This window comes from Podarcis liolepis (genome assembly GCF_965112155.1).
Source record: "Podarcis liolepis genome assembly, chromosome: 5".
Lineage (NCBI taxonomy): Eukaryota > Metazoa > Chordata > Lepidosauria > Squamata > Lacertidae > Podarcis > Podarcis liolepis.
The window spans coordinates 54384612-54403907 of NC_139556.1; the positions used below are offsets into that span (position 1 = coordinate 54384612).

The window sequence follows — 19296 nt, forward strand, 5'->3', positions numbered from 1 at the left end:
TTTATTTGGCTAATTGGGCTTGTTTTGTTTGGCAGCAAGTTCTGGCAGGAACTATTACTCATGCATGCCCCTGGCAAGCATCTTGAGGCACCTTGTATGGTGAAGGACCAGTCTGCAGCCTTCCCTTCATTGCCAACTGGCTCGAGGGGATGGCAGGGAGGTATGGCTCTTGGGGGACTATAAGCTCCCCCCCCCATGAGTACTGACCAATGCTGGAGGGATTGGAGCATGTTGGCATGTTTTACCTCATGCAGGTGATGACAGGCATGAATCAAAGGTATGTCAGAGCCAGGAGCCAGGGTAGATTTGCCTGTCAACATGGTTGTTTGCACTTAATTCCTATTGGTGTTGCTCACTGTTTGTTGCAGAGTGTTATAATTTAGTACTGGATTAAAGCTAACTTTATTATGTTTGTGTGTGGGGGGGGTGTCTTCCTCACATTAAACTATTGATTCTGCTTGCAAAAGTTAGGTTGAGATATGAACATAGGTCTGAGTTTTCAACAGCACAGTGGTGGTGTTTTAGGACAAGCCAACCCTGAAGGTGTAGAAAAGAAATAACATGAAGAAAATCTGCACCCCAATATTATATATGTAGCACAATTAAGTTGACAACAATCCAGGATTCAAGAAACTTTCAAAGATGCTTGCTTCCAATTCAGCAGTAACAGAATAAAGGGAAATTTAAACCGTTGGTCAAACAGGAGTCGTCTATGAGTGTCCTTGGTAATTTCCAAGGTTGTTGATTTCATTGAGATTTGTGCTTGGATAACACTAAAAAAGGACTCCTGGATTTGAGCTTGTAAAAATGGGAGCCATCTAGTGACATTTTCTTTGTAGCGGGAGTCTCTTTTTATGTAGAGGAAAAGTTAATTCTATGTGCAGAGAAGCAGCCTTAACAACATACTCTCAGTGTACCTATTTCGTAGGCATGGTACCTATTTTTAAGTGGTGTTTACAAATTGCTGATATATACTGAATTTGTACCTAAGATTGTAGGTTTACCTGCCAGATGCACCTATTTTGACTGGCACAATGCTGACATGTTTGAGAACAGAATGTCACAACTTGCTAATCGGAACTGATTTTTGAAATTCACAAAACCTATTTGAGAGCAAAATGTGTTGTGACAATTAAAATGCTCTAATGTCATATCTAAATGTGAGAATGAGTCTTATTTATTTTATTTATACCTTGTTTTTCAACCAAAATTGGCTCCCAAGGCACCTTCGAAAGATTTGAAAACAGATTTAAACAGAACACTAAAACTTCAATAAAAAACAAACTATCTGCAGCAACTGAACAAGTGAAACAGAAACCAGTTCCAATAGGTGCCATCATCAGGAGTGCCAAATTAACCACCAAAAGCCTTTTTAGAGGAGTTTTTGAAACTGCCTCCTAAAACCTTGGAGCTAGGCAGGTTCCTAGGATCAGAGCTTCAGAGGAGCTCTGAAATACTCACTTGCCAAATTTCAGATGCCGGGGACTTGTAGCAGGGCCACTCCTGATGATCTCATGGTGTGGAGGCACATTTGATAAGATAATAATAATAATAATAATAATAATAATAATAATAATAATAATAATAAATATTTATACCCTGCCTATCTGGCTGGGTTTCCCCAGCCGCTCTGGGCGGCTTCCAACAGAATATTAAAATAAAATAGTCTATTAAACATTCCCTAAACAGAGCTGCCTTCAGATGTCTTCTAAAAGATGTAGTTTCACTCACATTTGAAACCCATAGCATTTAGTCCTTGAGCCCAGAGATAACCCATGCAACTGGATGGCAGCTGGTGTTGCATGATCCCTGAGGCCAAGGCCGGTCAACAAACCTAGCTGCTACATTCTGCACAAAATGCAATTTCTGCATGCTCTTCAGAGGCAGTCCTTACAGAAATGCATTACGGTAGTCCAGCCTAGAGGTTCCCAAAGCAAGTATCACAGTGGCACAGAAGCTCATATGTTAACATTTATGTAGGTTGAACGACCAGATACTCAAGAGGTGGTTCACCAAGCTGGTTTCCTTACTATCACACTGTGATTAACCTAGGTCATTAACCCAGAATAAGTGTGATTATTTTCCTATTTCAAATAGTGGTTATTTACTGTTTAATCCCTATGTTGAAGCATTTAAAAGTGATGCAGGTTACATTTTATTCTAGCCAAAGTGTGAGGGTCCACAGAGTTTTTTGATGTTGCTTATTCAGTTCAATGGGGTTAAGCCAGACGCCCATTAGGACCATGTATCTAAAAGAACACCCTGAACGCAACATTTTGGGGTCTAGAAATAGGATACTGTTTATTCACAAGTTTTCCAGAACTAAAATAAAATAAAAGAAAACACCCGTGTTGACCTTTCTGTAAATATATAGGATTGTGAGAAGGTCTTGTTCATATGACAATGCTATGCTTCATGTCTGGTTATTAATTCTGTGTTACCTTGCTGCCAAACCACATTGCTACCTCAGTCATCTTTCAGCATCTGGGGTTAAGGGCTGTTTCATCCATGGTCATTTCTCTTGCAACATTGCCTGCTGGTGACAGCTCTCTTCGCTGAAAGGTACTGCCTCCACCCCTTACCAAACACACCCATAATTTATTCAGCTAAACAATTGCGCTAGCTAGAATTAGAGCTAGCAGAATGGGACTTTCTTCCTCTCCTCCTGTCCTCCTGTCCCCAAATCTGCTCCAGAGGGTTGAGGGAAATCCCAGAATAGATGTTCCAACAAGAATTTATTGATATGTATAGACTGATTTCACTAAGTTAAGCTAAGCAGATATATAAGATTGAATGTTTAATTATTAAGATACAAAATTACAATCTCAATAATAAAGTTACAAAATAATAATAAGGAAGTCGCGCAGGGGTGGAGGGAAGACACAGGGCAAGAAATAAGAAATGGATAAATGTTGGTACATAATGAAATGTGAAAATATGAATTTACGGATATAATGTATATGTATCATTATGTAAAGATTTCATATATGTATTGCAACATTAATAATAAATAAATAAATAAATAAATAAATAAATGAGGGGAAAAATATATATCCCAGAATAGATTTAGGGGGCATGCAGAGGAAGGAGAGGGAAATAGCATTCTACCATGCAAGGAGAAATCGTTGTGCTAATGGAATGGTTTGCTTCACGCTATCCTCCATTTAGACAGTCTACATATATTACACATACATTAATACCCAAATAAACCACTCCATGTATTCTCTCTCCATGCATGCACTTGATTAAACATATCAAATCAAAATAGACATGATATGGGAGATTCAAGAAGAAAGAAGAAGGAACGTCCAGGTTCAAAGGTCGTATGTCACTGAATACCAGTTGCTGAGGAGCAAGGAAGAAGAATTATTACCCTCACATTCTGCTTCTGGGCTTTTCCAGAGATATCTGGTTGGTCGCTGCAGGAGACAGGTTGCTAGACTAGATAGGCCTGTGGTCAGATCCAGCAGAGCTCTTCTTAGATTTGTAATCTCCCATGGTTTGTTTTTTAAAGTTCAAAGTAGCTATGGTGTGGCCTTTGGATTAGGAATGCTAAATTACTGTTTGCCCTGTGGGCACAAAACACACAGATACTCACATTTACCAGCTCTTCCTTCTCTTCCTTCTCTTTCCTTTGCTTCTTCCTCTTCTTCTCCCTTGGCACTAAAAATATGTGGAAATGGATGGTCACAGAACATGGCTGAGACAAGGTATCCAGAGGATATGCCTCTATACCTTGGGTTACCTGTTAAAGAATAGATATGGGGCACAAAAATAACACAGGATCAACACAATTTATTATTTATCAAGCACCTAATATGCACTAGGTGCTGTCCAGAAATAAAAAGCAAGTCCCTGCCCACAGGCTCACAATCTGAAAAGAACAAAACCCAATTCCACTGCTCTTAAGTGTTGGACTCAAAGTTGACAGTTGAATGGGCACAGGGAGTACCTGAATCAAAGTGGCAAAATCAATTGGGGAGACTTCCCCATTGCCCACTTTAAACAGCTCTGTTCCCATTTGATGGCCCCACACTTATGCTGCCATTTAGGTCTCGATACTTCTATGGATTTGAAGTTTAAAAATTGAAGTGTGAATCGGCCTTTAGTAATAGAAAGAGAGAAACGTAGGGAGAAAGTTTGCTTGTTTGTGTTTGTTTGTGTGTGTGTAAGTGAGACTGAACAGTACAGATTGAGAGCAGACTGCCCTCTCTGGATTGGCTTCCTATTAAATTCATTTGGGATGAGCTAGAGATAGAAGCAGCAGATCCCTCTCGTGCTCAGCTGTTACAGCCATACCTCAGGAAAAGTCCAAAGAACTATCAATGGACTTTCTTGAGCAACAGATCAATACTGTGCTTCATATCAGCCAAGCTGTTATTCACGCCAAAGGCAGTTGTTTGGATGAAGGGAATGACTGAGTGCACAAGTTCACTGTATCATAGTCTACAGGTTTTTTAACTCCTCTAGATGCCTTCATTATTTATATGCAACAAATACAACAGCTTCAGCTGCTGTAGTGGTTTTCTCTCAACATTCACGGGAAGAGATATACTTTGTTTAGCTCTGTAGGGCCTGGACACATTTAATGTGCTTTTACTTGTAAGTTAATGTGTCATACATGTGTACAGAAATTACTTAACAAAAACATCAGTCAATTTAATCAGTTGGCATACAATACAGTTTTATTATTTCTAGAGCTCTGAAAAGTTTGTGTATGTTTGCATGTACAGAGTGCGTATGTGAATTCAACTTGGCAACACATGAATACAGATATCGCTTAGAAGAGACAGCTAACATATTAATGAGTGTTATATTTATTTGTTCATTTATTTATAGGGCTTATTACAATCCCTTCATCCAAAATTCCCAGGGTGGGTTAAATAAAAATTATATATAATTCTGTAACCACAATGTTAACAAAAAGCACAGTGGGATTTCAAAGCAGCAGATACAACGAAGTCATCATCTCACCTGACCCTTCCAAAAATCTGGAGGAATAGATGCATCTTGACCGGCTGATGAAAGCAGTAGAATGTCAGTACAATAGGCACCTTGGAGGGGTGTTTGAAAGGCTCGGGGCTACCATCGAAAAGGCCCTCCCACAGTGCAAAACATCCCCACTGCTGATCAAGAACAATAGTTGCGCAGTGACCACATCCTGCTCGACTGTGTGAGCCTTCCATTCATAAGAGAGCAGAACTGACAAGGTCATGATCCACATTAGCAAGAAATACAAACGAGTGCATGAGAGAAATTGGCTGGGGGTGTGCGGAGGAACGCTGTCTTTCTCCATATTCTGGTGCTCACCCTTTTGGCATGGCCGCTACCAACTTCCATGGGTGTGTCTGCAGGAAGACCAATGGTGACAGTTGCCACCCTGGGATGACCCCCAGATTCCCAGTGTGTTCATTTTCAGAAAGCCCATTTTTAGCATTTGTAGAACCCGAGATATGAGGCAAAACATGCAGTTAAGTAGTGCATGACAACTTTTGAGCCCAGTGTAATCTTGTGTAGTGGCCTGTTGGCGAGGGTGTTTTAGGGAACTGCAATATGGGAACTGTGAAGTTGTTTGCAGTTATCAGTGCAATTAATTAAGGATTGCAGGGGGTCAAGGGAGACACAGACAGAACTGAGGGTTTCAGCAGTAATAATAATAATAATAATAATAATAATAATAAATTAATTTATTATTTATACCCTGCCCATCTGGCTGGGTTTCCCCAGGCACACTGGGCGGCTCCCAACAGAATATTAAAAACACATCAAACATTAAAAACTTCCCTAAACAGGGCTGCCTTCAGACGTCTTCTAAAAGTCAGATAGTTGTTTATTTCCTTGACATCTAATAGGAAGGCATTCCACAGGGCGGGCACCACTACTGAGAAGGCCCTCTGCCTGGTTTCCTGTAACCTCACTTCTCGCAGTGAGGGAACCACCAGAAGGCCCTTGGCGCTGGACCTCAGTGTCCAGGCAGAATGATGGGGGTGGAGATGCTCCTTCGGGTATACTGGCTAAGGCTGTTTAGGGCTTTAGTGAGTGGAAAGACATGGTCTTGATACCAGACAATGGGCAGCACGTGGGCAGCAGTCCTTGCCATTGAGAAACTATGAAGGCATAAGTCTTGGAACACAACTTTCTCAGAAGATCTGCCAAGTGTTCTGAACCCCCAGCATACCTGGCAGCAAGTCTCCACTGGTGCATACGGTCCCGAAAAGGAACAGTCCCATAGAGATCCTGGAGCAGTCAAGTTAAGGCCTTGCATGTTGATTGCAGCTTCTGGGCTTGATGAGGCAGTAACCCTCACCAGCTGTGAGTCTACTGCAGCTGAGGAATCACACAGCCTCTTCCCAGAGCTAATGAGGCACAGCTGGTCATCTAGGTTGTGGGCCCTTGCCTGCCTCCTAAAGTACTCTGCCCACTGCTCCCCACGCATCACAGCCTGCCATGTTCAAGCACAGGCTTCCTCAACCTCGGCCCTCCAGATGTTTTTGGCCTACAACTCCCATGATCCCTAGCTAGCAGGACCAGTGGACAGGGATGATGGGAACTGTAGTCTCAAAACGTCTGGAGGGCCAAGGTTGAGGAAGCCTGTTCAAGTAGATGGAGGCCCCTCTGGCTCTGGGTCCTGCTCCTCTGCTTCTGTGCACTGACCCCCATCCTCTCGCTGTCCTCTGTCACCCCACAAGTACTTTCTATGTTCCCAACCTCCCCTTCTCCATCACCAGCTTCCCTTGGTGTGTACCAGTTGTGGCTATACCCCTCACTGGGATCCTCTTCCTTCTCCCCATTGTCCTGCCAGCTCATGACACCTAAATCTGCTACGATCCAGTCATGAGATCAACCAGAGCATAGACCTGTCTTCCAATACCAGGTATGTTTGTTTATTTGGAAAGCCCCTTTTCTCCTAGACTATTTTATTTATTGCAGGGGCCCATCTCTCCTCCTGCCTCAATGTGTAGTGAAACAAAATGTGTGATACAACGTATTTGTATCCTGCCCCAATCCGCATAGCAGGCATCCCATTAAATGAAGGAAGGATGTGACATGCTGAGCATACGGATGCCCTGTCATTTATTTATTACTTGTTATTAAGGAAAGAGGAGAAAAAAGTTATTTTCCATGACACCCATGTATCTCCAGCAAAGTCTGTTTCCAGCCTGAATGTTCACCAGTGTAGAGGACAGATATGGCCTGGCCACTGTTATCAATGCACTGTCAACCTCTAGGCCAGGGGTATGGCCTCATCGGTAACTTTCTAGGGGCTGCGTGATGGGCAGGACCAAGGGGGAAGTGGGTGGAGCAACATTTGCAACTCTTCACCTTTATACAGTCGGCGGAAGTCACAGGTAGTTCTGCATGCACACCTCTTCCTACAGGCAAGTGAGAGATAGTTTTGTGGTTCAAGAATACATTTCTGGAAGGCAAAAACACTTGAGGATGGTGTGGAGGGAGGCTGGTAAGGTATGGGGAGAGTACCAATGTCCAGACCAAGAAACCAGAAACATTTGGGCCCCAGGCCTGAGGTTCCCCACTAACACTGTAGGTAAAACTACTGCAATGTGTTGCATGTGCCATTGCCTCTGGAGACTTCTTGGAAACGAACCTGTATAACATAGTTTGTCAGTTCTCTGTTTCATAAATTTCTTTGGGGCCTAAGTTACTAAACGACAGCTGCTTGGCACATGAGCCTGCTTGGACATTGAATTCATTATTTTAGATCTTAATCTGGGTCTCACAAGGAGGCCAGGGAAAAAACCCCTTTTTGTTCCGGTACCCCATGCTCCCCTGATGCTAACTGCAATGCCATCCCAGCACTTGGCAAAGGCATTTTTGAAATTCACTCAGGCATAATGCAGCCTTGAGTGCTTTGTGTCATTTAATTGCCACAACAGACTTACTGAAGGCTGGCACCCAGAGTTTTAAAAAATAAATAAATCCCAAAGTGGCAAGTATACATTTTGGCCCATAGAGCTGTGAAAAGCCACCATGACTTTGGGTCACTACAGTGGTACCTCGGGTTAAGTACTTAATTCGTTCCGGAGGTCTGTACTTAACCTGAAACTGTTCTTAACCTGAAGCACCACTTTAGCTAATGGGGCCTCCTGCTGCCGCCGTGCAGCCAGAGCACGATTTCTGTTCTCATCCTGAGGCAAAGTTCTTAACCTGAAGCACTATTTCTGGGTTAGCGGAGTCTGTAACCTGAAGCGTATGTAACCTGAAGCATATGTAACCCGAGGTACCACTGTACAAGAGTGAACCCCCTCTCCTTATGCTCCTTATGACTGAACAGAGGGATGTGTGCCGCTGTCCCAGGTGGAGGTGGGGGGAGATGTGGGACAGTTTGGGATTGGAAGGCTGACCACTTCTCTGCTACAGCGTAGGATTTGGTGGCTGATGACTAGGGTGAAAGGTTAATACCTTGGCCATTGATGAGGTTTTTATTGGGGTTGATGGAGCCTAGATTAGATTTGGTCTCAGCCTCAGATTGCCGGTGTTGTAGTATATGGACCAAGAGAATTTTGGAGACTGGTAATTCTTGTGAGTGTGCATGTGTATAAGGGATGGGGAATGTGTGTGGATGTAGGTTGGTTGAGGGACATGTGTGTTGGTGGGTAGGCATTTTTGTGGGTATTGAGTGTGTGGAACTCTTAGGGATTTTGATTTCTTTATCTCTTTTATGTATGTTATTTAATTCTTAATGCTTTATATATCGTATGTAACTCCACTGGTTTTATTCTGTAAACAGCTTTGAATTTTTTTCTGGTGAAAAGTAGTACATAGCTAACCAAATAAATTCAACCAAATTTGTTCTCTTGTCTCTATTGGGCACCTTTCCTTTTTTAATTCCTATGACTTTTAAAAAGCCATGGGTGGAGGGGGGAGGTCTGGTGTAAGATGCACCTTAAGGGAAAAGAACCACGTGCCCCCACTGTCCTAGGCTAGAAGAATCCTGGCAAACACAGAAACTACTCTGAAAGCATGTAATCAGTTAAAGCTTGTAAGCATTTAAACACCATTTGAGGGCTGGGCAAGGAGAGTGATGAAAGAGAAGCCTTCATAGAAAGAAAAGGGCATGCACGATGCATAGCCTCATGTACTGCATCTCCCAGCCAGCTCTAAAAAGCCGTTCAATTGGCTGTACGTGTCCAGGATGTTTTGGACTAGCCTTTCAGGAAGCACAACCTCCAAAGCTGCATGGACAAACACTGGGCAAGCAAGCCTGAAGTCGCTTGTTCGATTGTGGCCCCTAACTCCAAATATACTTGGAACTGAAATGCATTTCCAAAGAGAATAGCCAAATTATTATGCATGGAAAGACTGTTTTTACCATTAAACAGCTGAGTGGGACGGCAGGTTTTTGCCCCTTGCTCTCCCCTCATCACTGCGTTCCCTTCACCACAGCATCCTCTTTTCCCAAATGCTTTCTACCAAAGCCTTGAAAAAGCTGTCTCAAACAGGGACGATATTCACAGTTCTAGAGCATCTCAGCTGCCGCCCATGAAGAGCTGTGGAACTGGTGTGGTTGAATAGCTGGAGGGTACATGGAAAAAACCCAGCAGCGTGTCTCCATACAGGGTCATGAGGTACACATGACATATTTGCTGATTCCAGAAGGATGAAGACTGATAATTATGAGTGATCCCCATGTCACTCACTGGTATATCTGCTGAAAGAACTGGGATTGGACCACTGGCACGTTCTACTGAAGTTTGGGAGACTTAGGCCACGGAGAGCAATCTGTACAATGTCCTTCCTTCTCAAAGAAAGTGAACAGAGTTTTAGCCAGACCTGTCAAGTCATCCAGCTTAGATTGTTGTATCAAAATCGGATTAGAGTTCTACCATCGGCAGGCAATGCAAGAAGATACACAATTAAAAATAAATGTTTCCCTGCAACCCCCCCCCCCAAAAGAGGCACTTATTTGCAGCTGCTTGAAACAAAACTCTCCTTGTTCAAAAACACATGCCGAGCAGTTAACAGGCTGTCGTGAATAACAGGATTTTATTACCGCAGCCACAAAGTTCTCAGGGATTCACATGTAACTCTTTCCATCACCAGAGTGCTCTCCAGATTTTTACTGGGAGGGTTTAAAAGAAAAGGGGGGGGGAGACAAAGTAGTTTATATTTTGGACGTGGTCCAAAGTGGGTAATTCAAGGGTATGGACAAAAAGGTATAAATATTTATACTTCAAATTTTTTATTATAAAAAAATTATTCTTTAATTTTTTTGCTTAAGTCTAGGATGAATGTCTACTGTACAGGTTGCAAATTAAGTACAATTATTTTTCTCTTCTGCACTTGAATATAACTCACAGCTAAAGTCATTTAAAGGGGTTAACATCAACCTTAATTAAATATTAAAGTGTGCCTGTACCTGCTGCTATTGTTGCCCTTAGAATAAGATATAACCTATTTTTGACAAGTTTTCATCTTTCTCTGTGGAAGACGCTACATGAAACCAAATCAGTGGCAAAGAGGAGGGTAATGAATAATCTATTTCATATTCCAACAGTACCCAGAGCTCTGAGTGGAAAAATATTCAGTCAGATGATAGCGTGAAGCTGCTGAGGTACCACATGACGCAGCTAATGTTTAAATAATAATAATAATAATAAAAACCGCGATAAACAAATCATTAGCCCTTAACATTTGTTTAATGCAATTTGTTAATGAACGTAATGGTGGGGACTAATAATGAAAGAAAATAAAAACGTCTAAACAGGCGCCAAGCTGCCAGTGATGCTCAATTATTTCCTTGTCAAGTTTTTATGATTTAATGAGCTCCTCTGGGACTGACGGCTGTCAGTCAGTCGTGACTTTTTGACACCATTACAACTTCAAATACAGCAGCAGGCAGGCTGTTTTCCTCGGATTTGAAATACTGAAATGATCTGACAGGTTTAAAGAAAAGATGTGCAAAAGGGGGGGAAGAGAAAGAGAGGGGAGACACACACAGTTGCTTTTTTTTTGTGGGGCAGACAATCTCGGGATGCTGTTTGGTAATGAAAACCCAATCATTGAGGTCATTATCTGATGAGGTTTTTTTTTTTTAGGAACTGGCAGGGTTTTTTTTTCTTTATTTCTTTACTTAATGATAACCCTCAATGGGTTTGCCCCGCATGGGATGGTCAGAGCCGCACAATTTTGTTCACCATTAATTTCAGCCTTTGAAGCTCTGTGCTCTGAAGCAGCAGCAAAGAAAACCCCCCACCAAGCTGGCTGCAAAATAAGACAATCCAGCCTGCCTTAAACAGAATACCAAATGGCCTTCTATCCCAGAGATGGGAACTGACGTCAGTCAGGCTACATTTTTCTGATATTTTTTCCCAAAACGTAGAGCATTTAAAAACTCTTTAAAACTTAAGCGTCTTTAATTAAACTGTGTTTGATTCTGCATCAGTGCAGAATTAGTCTGGTGCTTCTGCATAGTGGAACTGTTTAGCAAATATGAATTTTACACACTGTAGAAGAGCATGTTAATGTGCGTGCCTTTAATTCGTCGTCATTCAATAAAGGCTTCGCAGTGTTAGAACATTTTGTTTTTTGATGGTTACATTTGGATGCATTTGATTCATTCACCGACTTGCTACAGATGTGACAAATGAGTTCAGTGGGAGTCAGAACCTGTGTTGTGATGGGGATGGCAGGGGTAATTCGCCTACCTGTAGGCATCTAATTGTTCAGGTACTGCACTGTTGATTTGGCTGGTGTAAGCCTCACGCTAAGACTAAGAACTCCTTTGGGGTGGGTGGGGGAACGAGCAGCATTCCATGTCAACAAATGGAAAAGTACCATAGCCACCACGTGGTCATCTCAGGACCACAAGTCAACTAAACTGAGGCTTATTCTGAACATTGGAGTTCTTTTCCTGCCGCAATATGGTTCCTATGGTTATTACATGTCAAAACGGCTGAATTCAGTGTCTAGACAAACTATCTGCTATCTACTAGTAAGTCCATAGAAGGCAACCTAGGAGCAGGTCCCTTCATGACTATATATGTGGCCACTAGGCTCGCCTCTGGCAGCTAGAGATAGGTCATGCATATGAAGACACCCTGATGGCAGTGAGAATTTCTAAATGGACGCTACAGTGGGAAAATAGATACCCATGTATACACCAGTCCATCATCTATAAACCAGATTGTGTGAACCACTGCCTGCATACATACTTGGTCATGTTACAAGCCTGGTAGAAACCCTACGTATTCTTCAGAACTGTTCCTGGGGTTGCTGTTTGTAAGAACTTCAGGAAAAGGACAGAGCATCGACTAAGTATTCTAAAGCATATGCAAAATACAGCAGCCCTATGAAGCTACACGCTGGATCATCAGATCATCAAAGTATGTGGATGTCATTGTGACAGACCCCTTTTATGTAGCCAGAAAGAAGAAACTGCAGTGTAGGAAAGAATGTGATATGGAAATCATTGTGAATTTTAGAATTAAGGCATACAGTGGTTCATTTGGCATCTTTCAGCGGGGCTTGCTGAGGTGAGACATTGTATTTCATAGTTGGATTTTTGGAATATTGGGGAAGAGAATCTCAGTATTATGGTGGCTAGGGAGGCTGGAACGGAAGGCAAGTCGGCATTATGCAGATTTTTACCACTGGCATTGACGGCAAATAAATGAAAAACAACAACAAAGAACCAGTAAACTAACAGAATTTAATTAATTTTTCCTTTGAGGTTTATATTTACAGTAGTTGTTAGAAGAAACAAAGTATTTATGAAAATGCACATCTTCTGACCTGCTTTGATACATACTTTTAACACTGGCAGGCTTCTCCCTCATCCTCATTTGCCCAGATCCCATGAACTCAGTCTCTCCGTATTATTAAGATGGTAAAGGCTATAGTTCTGTTTACACAACTTAAATGATTTATCTGAAGACATGCATGCCCTAACCTTTTTCAATAAACAGCATTTCTCTTGTGAATCTCCTCATCATGAATTTCTTTACTACGCTATACAGGTCTGATTTCAGTCGGCTACATCAGCTTAGATTGCATGCAGTTCTTTGTGTCTGGACAGTAAACAGGTTTAGGGCCAAATTCCATCCCTGGGTGTTTGAACAGGGATACCATGGAAGTCAATAAAGATTCAGTGTTCCTTAGAATACCAGGCAGGATAAAGCTACAAAATTCTTACAACCTTCAAGAGATTGCCTGAGTCCCTCAACTATTTTATGGTTTAGTCTTTTCCCTAAGGGTTCAGAATTTCTGGTTTCATAATCTGTGCAAGTGACTCCAATTAATGCACTTCAAAGGGTCTTATGAAAATCTTTTGCTCTCATCTCCAGGCAAATGGATGATAAAATTGTAATAATTGTTATTATTAAGCAACTGCATCCTCCTCCTTTTGCATACACAGGTAATAGAAGGAGCCGGTTAGACACAATGTTTTTACAGCTAAAAGTGGCTATGCTGTGGTTTCTAAGTGGCAAGCATTTAGTTATCTGTCTAGTGGAAGGGAATACCAGAAAATGGAATGGCATGGACATCAGATTTGATAGATGCATTTAAGAATGGACCCAGACACCTCCAAGTCCAGGATTAGCTCCACAACCTAAGTCCAGCCTTCCTCGTCTCCCCAACCTTTCCTTTCTTTACCTAGATGCAATGGTGCAGAGATAGCTCACAGTGTACCCATGTACCTATGGGACCACCTCTCCTGGTATGCCCCACGGAGGACCTTAAGGTCCACAAATGACAACATTTTGTAAGTCCCAGGTCACAAGGTGGTTAGATTGGTCTCAACTAGGGACAGGGCCTTTTCAGTACTGGCCCCGACGTGGTGGAACACTCTGTCACAAGAGACTAGGGCCCTGCGGGACTTGACATTTTTCCACAGGGCCTGCAAGACGGAGCTGTTCCACCAGGCCTTTGGTTTGTACTCAGTCTGACCCTTACGTTTCCCTCCCCTTATGGTCTTGATGTATCTGCTACTTCAAAATGAGGCTGCATTTTAATTTGCATTTTAACCTAGATTTTAAATTGTTTTTTGTTTCTTTTTATGTTTTTACTGAAATTTTATTGCCGTTAGCCGCCCTGAGCCTGGCTCTGGCCGGGGAGGGCGGGGTATAAATAAAATCTATTATTATTATTATTAGTAGTAGTAGTATGGTCCTAGGAGATTCTGCAAGCACATGGGTAGTTTTTAAGGGAACTATGGGAAATGTAATTTACAAGTTTCCCAGCGTTTCCCAGGGACATTGGCAGGGCTCCCACCCACCCCCAGCCAGAGCTCAGCTCCGGCACCTCTCAGGTGGGCACCATTGCCATTCTAAGACAAGGGAGAAATTCATGGTGAGCTCCAGCACCTCTTCTTCTAGAAAAATAGCACTGGACGTTGGGAACCATAATTCCAGTTGACTCTGGATGCTGCAGTAGAGCATTTAGGGTCTAGGGGATGCTTTATTGCAGCAGAGGCAGTTTCAGGGTGACAGGACTGGTGCAGCAGAACTGGGCGCCACTCTGCAGGGGGCACCACAACAATGCTGCAGAATGGAACCTGAGAGGCAGGGCGGCACCAAATTTTAGTGTCACACAGGGCACCCATGAAATTTGGGAGCCCAAAGTCTGCCACGGACTGCAGAGCCCATTTAAGTCCTGCCACAGTCTACGTGTGCAGGTAAAAAGGGACAATGGTGGGAAAGTGTTCGTGTTGGGGTCCCACAATAAGGGTCAAACATACACTGGATCTAATTTGGGGCCCATTTTATTTTGCCAAATAGGTGGAGACAATTCCAATTGCGTCCAGTATGGACACATGTCTACTCATCATGGAATGACATTTTGAAGGGATAACCATAAAAATATTTCATGTAATGAGACAGGAATGTGAGAATTGAAAGAAACATGTGTTTTCAAGTAATTGTCTTAATACACATCCCAGGGGACCAAAATTGGGTATAACTTTCTACAGCCTGTTTACTATGCCATCAACCTCTATTTGCTGCACAAAGGGCGTGGGGAAGATGGTAGGAGGGATGACAAGAACTTGATTCATGGCGTCTAAATATATTATTATTATTATTATTATTATTATTATTATTATTACTATTATTATTATTAATGTGTGGTAAGCTGGGCCAGAGAAGGGAGAGCACAAGCAATAGCTGCTGAAACAACGTCAAACTGAAGTGCATCCTCCTTCTCTTGGACGTACAAAAAAAGGTCAACTGACTGTTTTTTTGCCACCCCTATGTGAGTAGATATACTCCTGTTTGAGCATTTCAGCTAAGTCCACATTTGTTTAAATGAAATGGAAGTATGTATTGAATTCATTCTAGATATTTCTTACACACAGAATTCATTCAAAATATTACTTGCACACAATCTCACCATATTTATTCTTGCATGATACTTCAGATTTTAAATCTCATTATTGTGTTGAATCTAAATCCAGAAAACTGAGAAGTGACTCAGAAAGGATCTCTATATAACTGCTAGCCATTCTTTTCTTGCTTTGGAATCTGCATTCATTAAAATCACAATATTGGAAAGCAACATTATCAGCATGACAACAACACAGTCATAGGGCAACACTGCAAAATAAATTCATCTGACAATCCAGGACTTGGTGGATATGAATATATATACATGGTCTGCAAATAAAGTTTGAAAGGAATAAGAAAAACTATCACATTTGAATACTAGGTTCACAGTGGACATTAAGCCATCCTGTCAAAAAGACAATATGTTTATTAGAAGCAATGACTCCTCTGGCTTTGCTGGGTTACATTTGTGATTGTTATTCAAGCCTGAGTATGTCACACTATGTTTTTTAAAAATTCTGTTTGCTCCTATTCCAAGATCCTAAGAGGGAATTTCTTGCCAGAGATCTAATACCAACTCAAGCCAAGTCGAGTGTCTAAATGCTTGCAAGTGTCAGCATTAAAAATCTGGCATGGAATTTAATAAGTTGCTTACACATGTGGTCTTGTATACTAACAATATGTTCATTGCATATGCTAATATAGGAAAACCAGAACAGTCATACTATGACATAAAACAAAGAAAAATATCAAATGCACATGCAGCCAGTAAGACAAAATATGCTTATGCTACTTGCACCAGAGTTGAACCGCAGGCTTTGAGAGGGAGAACCTTTCAGTGCAAGAGAATGATTCATGTGACCACTTTGTCTTAATTACTCTGAAGCAGTTTGTTGCTGGTCAGTGAAGAACAAAGATATCAGTGTCCCCTGACAGAAAAATAAATAATCATCAGGACTGCAAAGATGACGATGATCCCCAAGATAACTAACAAAATCCGGTTTTGAATGATCCTAAGGGAATAAAAAGAAAAGAAAGTGGTGAAAGAGAATAAGACAATAAAAGTGCAAGGTAAAGCACCTAACTTTTCTTTTCCATGTGAGTAACCCATGGAGTACAGCTATCTAGATTCTAAAACTATTGTCTGTACTGATCTTGATTGTTATTTGTGTCACTGAGAGCCAAACTAGATGTGACTTTAGCATTGTGTGGCTGGTTTTTTTTTTTAAGGTAAGTATGGGGGAAGCTTTAACCCTCTCACAGTCCAAATCTGAGATGTCCATATCTGCTTTTTTTTTAAAGCTATGCAATGGCTGAACACATGAAATGATGTAATGTTTCGTTTGTCCCTCACTTCCTGTAGCTGAAAGCATTTGCTAAGGGGCTGGGCCTTCTAGCATTTATGTGTACATTAAATTAATATCGGAATGTTTGTTTTTATTTTATAATTTAACTAAATGTCTAAAACCTGCTAAATGGAGCATTAAAACAAGCCTGACAGCGATTCATACAGGAAAGGAGCTTGCCACTTAAAGTTTTATCCAACTAAGTCATACTCAGAGTAGACTCCCTGGAATGAATGGATTTCCTTTGCATTGCATCTACCCAGAGAATATTTTAAGTGGATACAACCCACAATAACCCAAGCAAGCCATTATGGAAGTTTTCAAATAATTTTATTTTGGTTTCTTAATTCCAGAGAGAAAGCAGTCGCTAATTTGTGCATTAAAGTAAAAGATTTCAAGGGTAGGGAACTTGTTGGCAAGGTACTTACTTGAACCAAATACCAAGGGAGAAGTATAAAAGATAGTGATGAAGAAAAAGGATGCTCTACAGAAGGACATGTCAAACTATGACTCTTATGTTCTAAAACCTTTCTTTGCCTCACTTGCATAGATTCACTTATGGTAATCAGGCAAATGCTACATTCCTGTGTACTGAACAGAGAGAAATGAGTAATGGTAACACACCACTTGTGGAAATGAACCTCTTGTTTCATCAGCATACAAACTATCAGTCGTCAGAGTCTGAATGACACCCATCTGTACAGAACTATTAAAAATGAGTATTATTTTTTTTTAAAGAAAAGGCCTGAGCTTCATTCCAGGGAAGTATTTATCCGGGCTCTTGCGGAATATTGACCTTTACATGGCAGGAACATATTTGCAGTATAGCATCATTAAAATCAGATTGACAATCCCCTCTCCACCAAAAAACAACAACGCCACCCCAAAAAACCAACTGAAATTTCTTGTTTGTAAAAAGATGGAAAATAAAACCATAAACACTATTCAAACAAAGAAACAATGGATGGTGGAAGGAAAAACAAGAGGCGGAGCTCATAGTAAGGTGGGATGTTTGTTTGCCATACATTACAAACAGGCATCTTTGTACATATGAGAATTTCCTGGTTAAATAAATAGTATCATACTAGGCAAGTGTAAGTGCGGAAGGATGCAGTTTTGAACCAACTTCAGATCCCTCCCTCCGTTTTTCACAATGCCAGCCACTGCTACAACATTCACCTTTAAAAAAAAGAAAAGTAAATGGATGGATGAAAACTGTCACATCAGACAAACACACTCCCCTGTGACACTTTAAAAGGACTAGCTCTCTATCCTTCTGACAGGTTACAAAATGATCACATTTGCTGACACGTCTTCCGCAAAACTGCTTTAGTGCTTGTGTCCACTTTGCTAGCAGGAGATGAATGGCCTGCTTTGTCCTCATTTATCACTTAAAGCTGAACTAAGATCTGTCTCGTTTATTTTTCCCTTCCTCACTAGAAAGGATAAAGCGCAGCATTAATTCTCCCACGATGACAGCTAATTCAAACTTAACAGGCAATATTTACTCTGCCAAAGGGAGCGGACTACTCTGTCTCTCTTGGAGAGGAAAAATGTTTAATGGTCTAACAAACTAAAGCTAATTAAAGAGGCTTCTGCTTCTTATTAGTTTGCAGTGCAGATTAACACCTGAACTTTCAACCACTCTCTCTTTCTTTCTTTCCCTCTTCTTTTGGGGCATTTTCTAGCAAAACAACACCTGATAGCAAACTGTTTGCCCAAATGAATGCATGAAAAGCAGAGTGCATATTTACTCAGTCACCCTCATTGATCCCGAAAAGAAACTCAGGAAAATTGAAATTCAGCAGAGAAACAGATTAAAAAGCATGAAAACTCTTTAAAAATTCAGCCTTAAGTAACATACAGTAATATTCCTCTAATATGACTGTGCTGACAACCATTTTATTTGTGGGATGAAGGCCCCAAGGCATCCATGATGCTAATTTACAAAGGATTAACTGTGGATGGAACTTGCTCAGTCGAACACATAGGCAAATGCATACATCTAACACACTGAATCGTTAAGCCATCGCCTCATATCTGACCTAGTTAGTGTCTCATCACACCCAAATTACAGTGAGAAAAAAAAGAATAAATAAAATGAGTCCTCCAAATGTTTCATTTCTAATTCTCTGGCTGCACACTTGATTGGAAGATTACTTAATCTGCAAACTCGTCTCTAAAATCCTCATCAGGAAAAGAGGAAGCAGTACAGACCCCCACCTGTATCTGCTAATTAAATGTTCCATTAAAGTACGAATGTAGGATATGCATATCAAAGTTCAACTTCTAGGAATCTGAATTAGCTTGCCCACTGCAGCAAAAGAATACAATATTGAACAGAACAAATTAATCATGAAATAGGAAGGATGTTATCAACATGCTCCTCTGCAGAATTATTACCCTGTTTCATATTAAACCCTAAAATAAACATGCTCTTTAAATCTCGGCAAAAGTTACGTTGAGACTGTAGCGTTTCAAGCAGGGGAGCAGAGCAAGGAAAACTTCAGAATGAGTTTCTGAAGCATCAGAGCTCCACTTTGAAGGGTGATAGGATGGAATGGTACATAAAGAACTTGGATTCTGGTGTCAATACATTTCAGATCTTAAGTCAACAATCCAAGGCGCTAAAAGAAAGAATGAAGAAAGAGGGCTGGGGGCTGGGTGGG

The 19296-nt window shown here is 41.2% G+C and overlaps 1 protein-coding gene and 1 long non-coding RNA gene across 5 annotated transcripts in view; both read right to left on the bottom strand.

Annotated features, from left to right (window-relative positions):
- Positions 1–9566, bottom strand: part of LOC310707700 — a 67670-nt gene extending 58104 nt beyond the window's left edge. The window contains exons 1-2 of the long non-coding RNA XR_014526668.1: positions 9332–9566; positions 3599–3663 (exon numbers count right to left, since the gene is read on the bottom strand). This is a non-coding gene — a long non-coding RNA (uncharacterized lncRNA). The remainder of the gene's footprint in view (positions 1–3598; positions 3664–9331) is intronic.
- Positions 9567–12650: 3084 nt separating this feature from the next.
- Positions 12651–19296, bottom strand: part of VTI1A (vesicle transport through interaction with t-SNAREs 1A) — a 236113-nt gene continuing 229467 nt past the window's right edge. For 3 of the 4 annotated variants that reach the window (XM_083505033.1, XM_083505031.1, XM_083505032.1), the window contains one exon: positions 15329–16294. Coding sequence is in view for 2 of the 4 variants with exons in the window: in XM_083505031.1 (XP_083361157.1) it covers positions 16201–16294 (94 nt within the window). In the remaining 2 variants the exon portion in view is untranslated. Of the gene's footprint in view, positions 16295–19296 lie in introns of all 4 variants that reach the window. The other variant, XM_083505034.1, reaches the window with a different exon arrangement.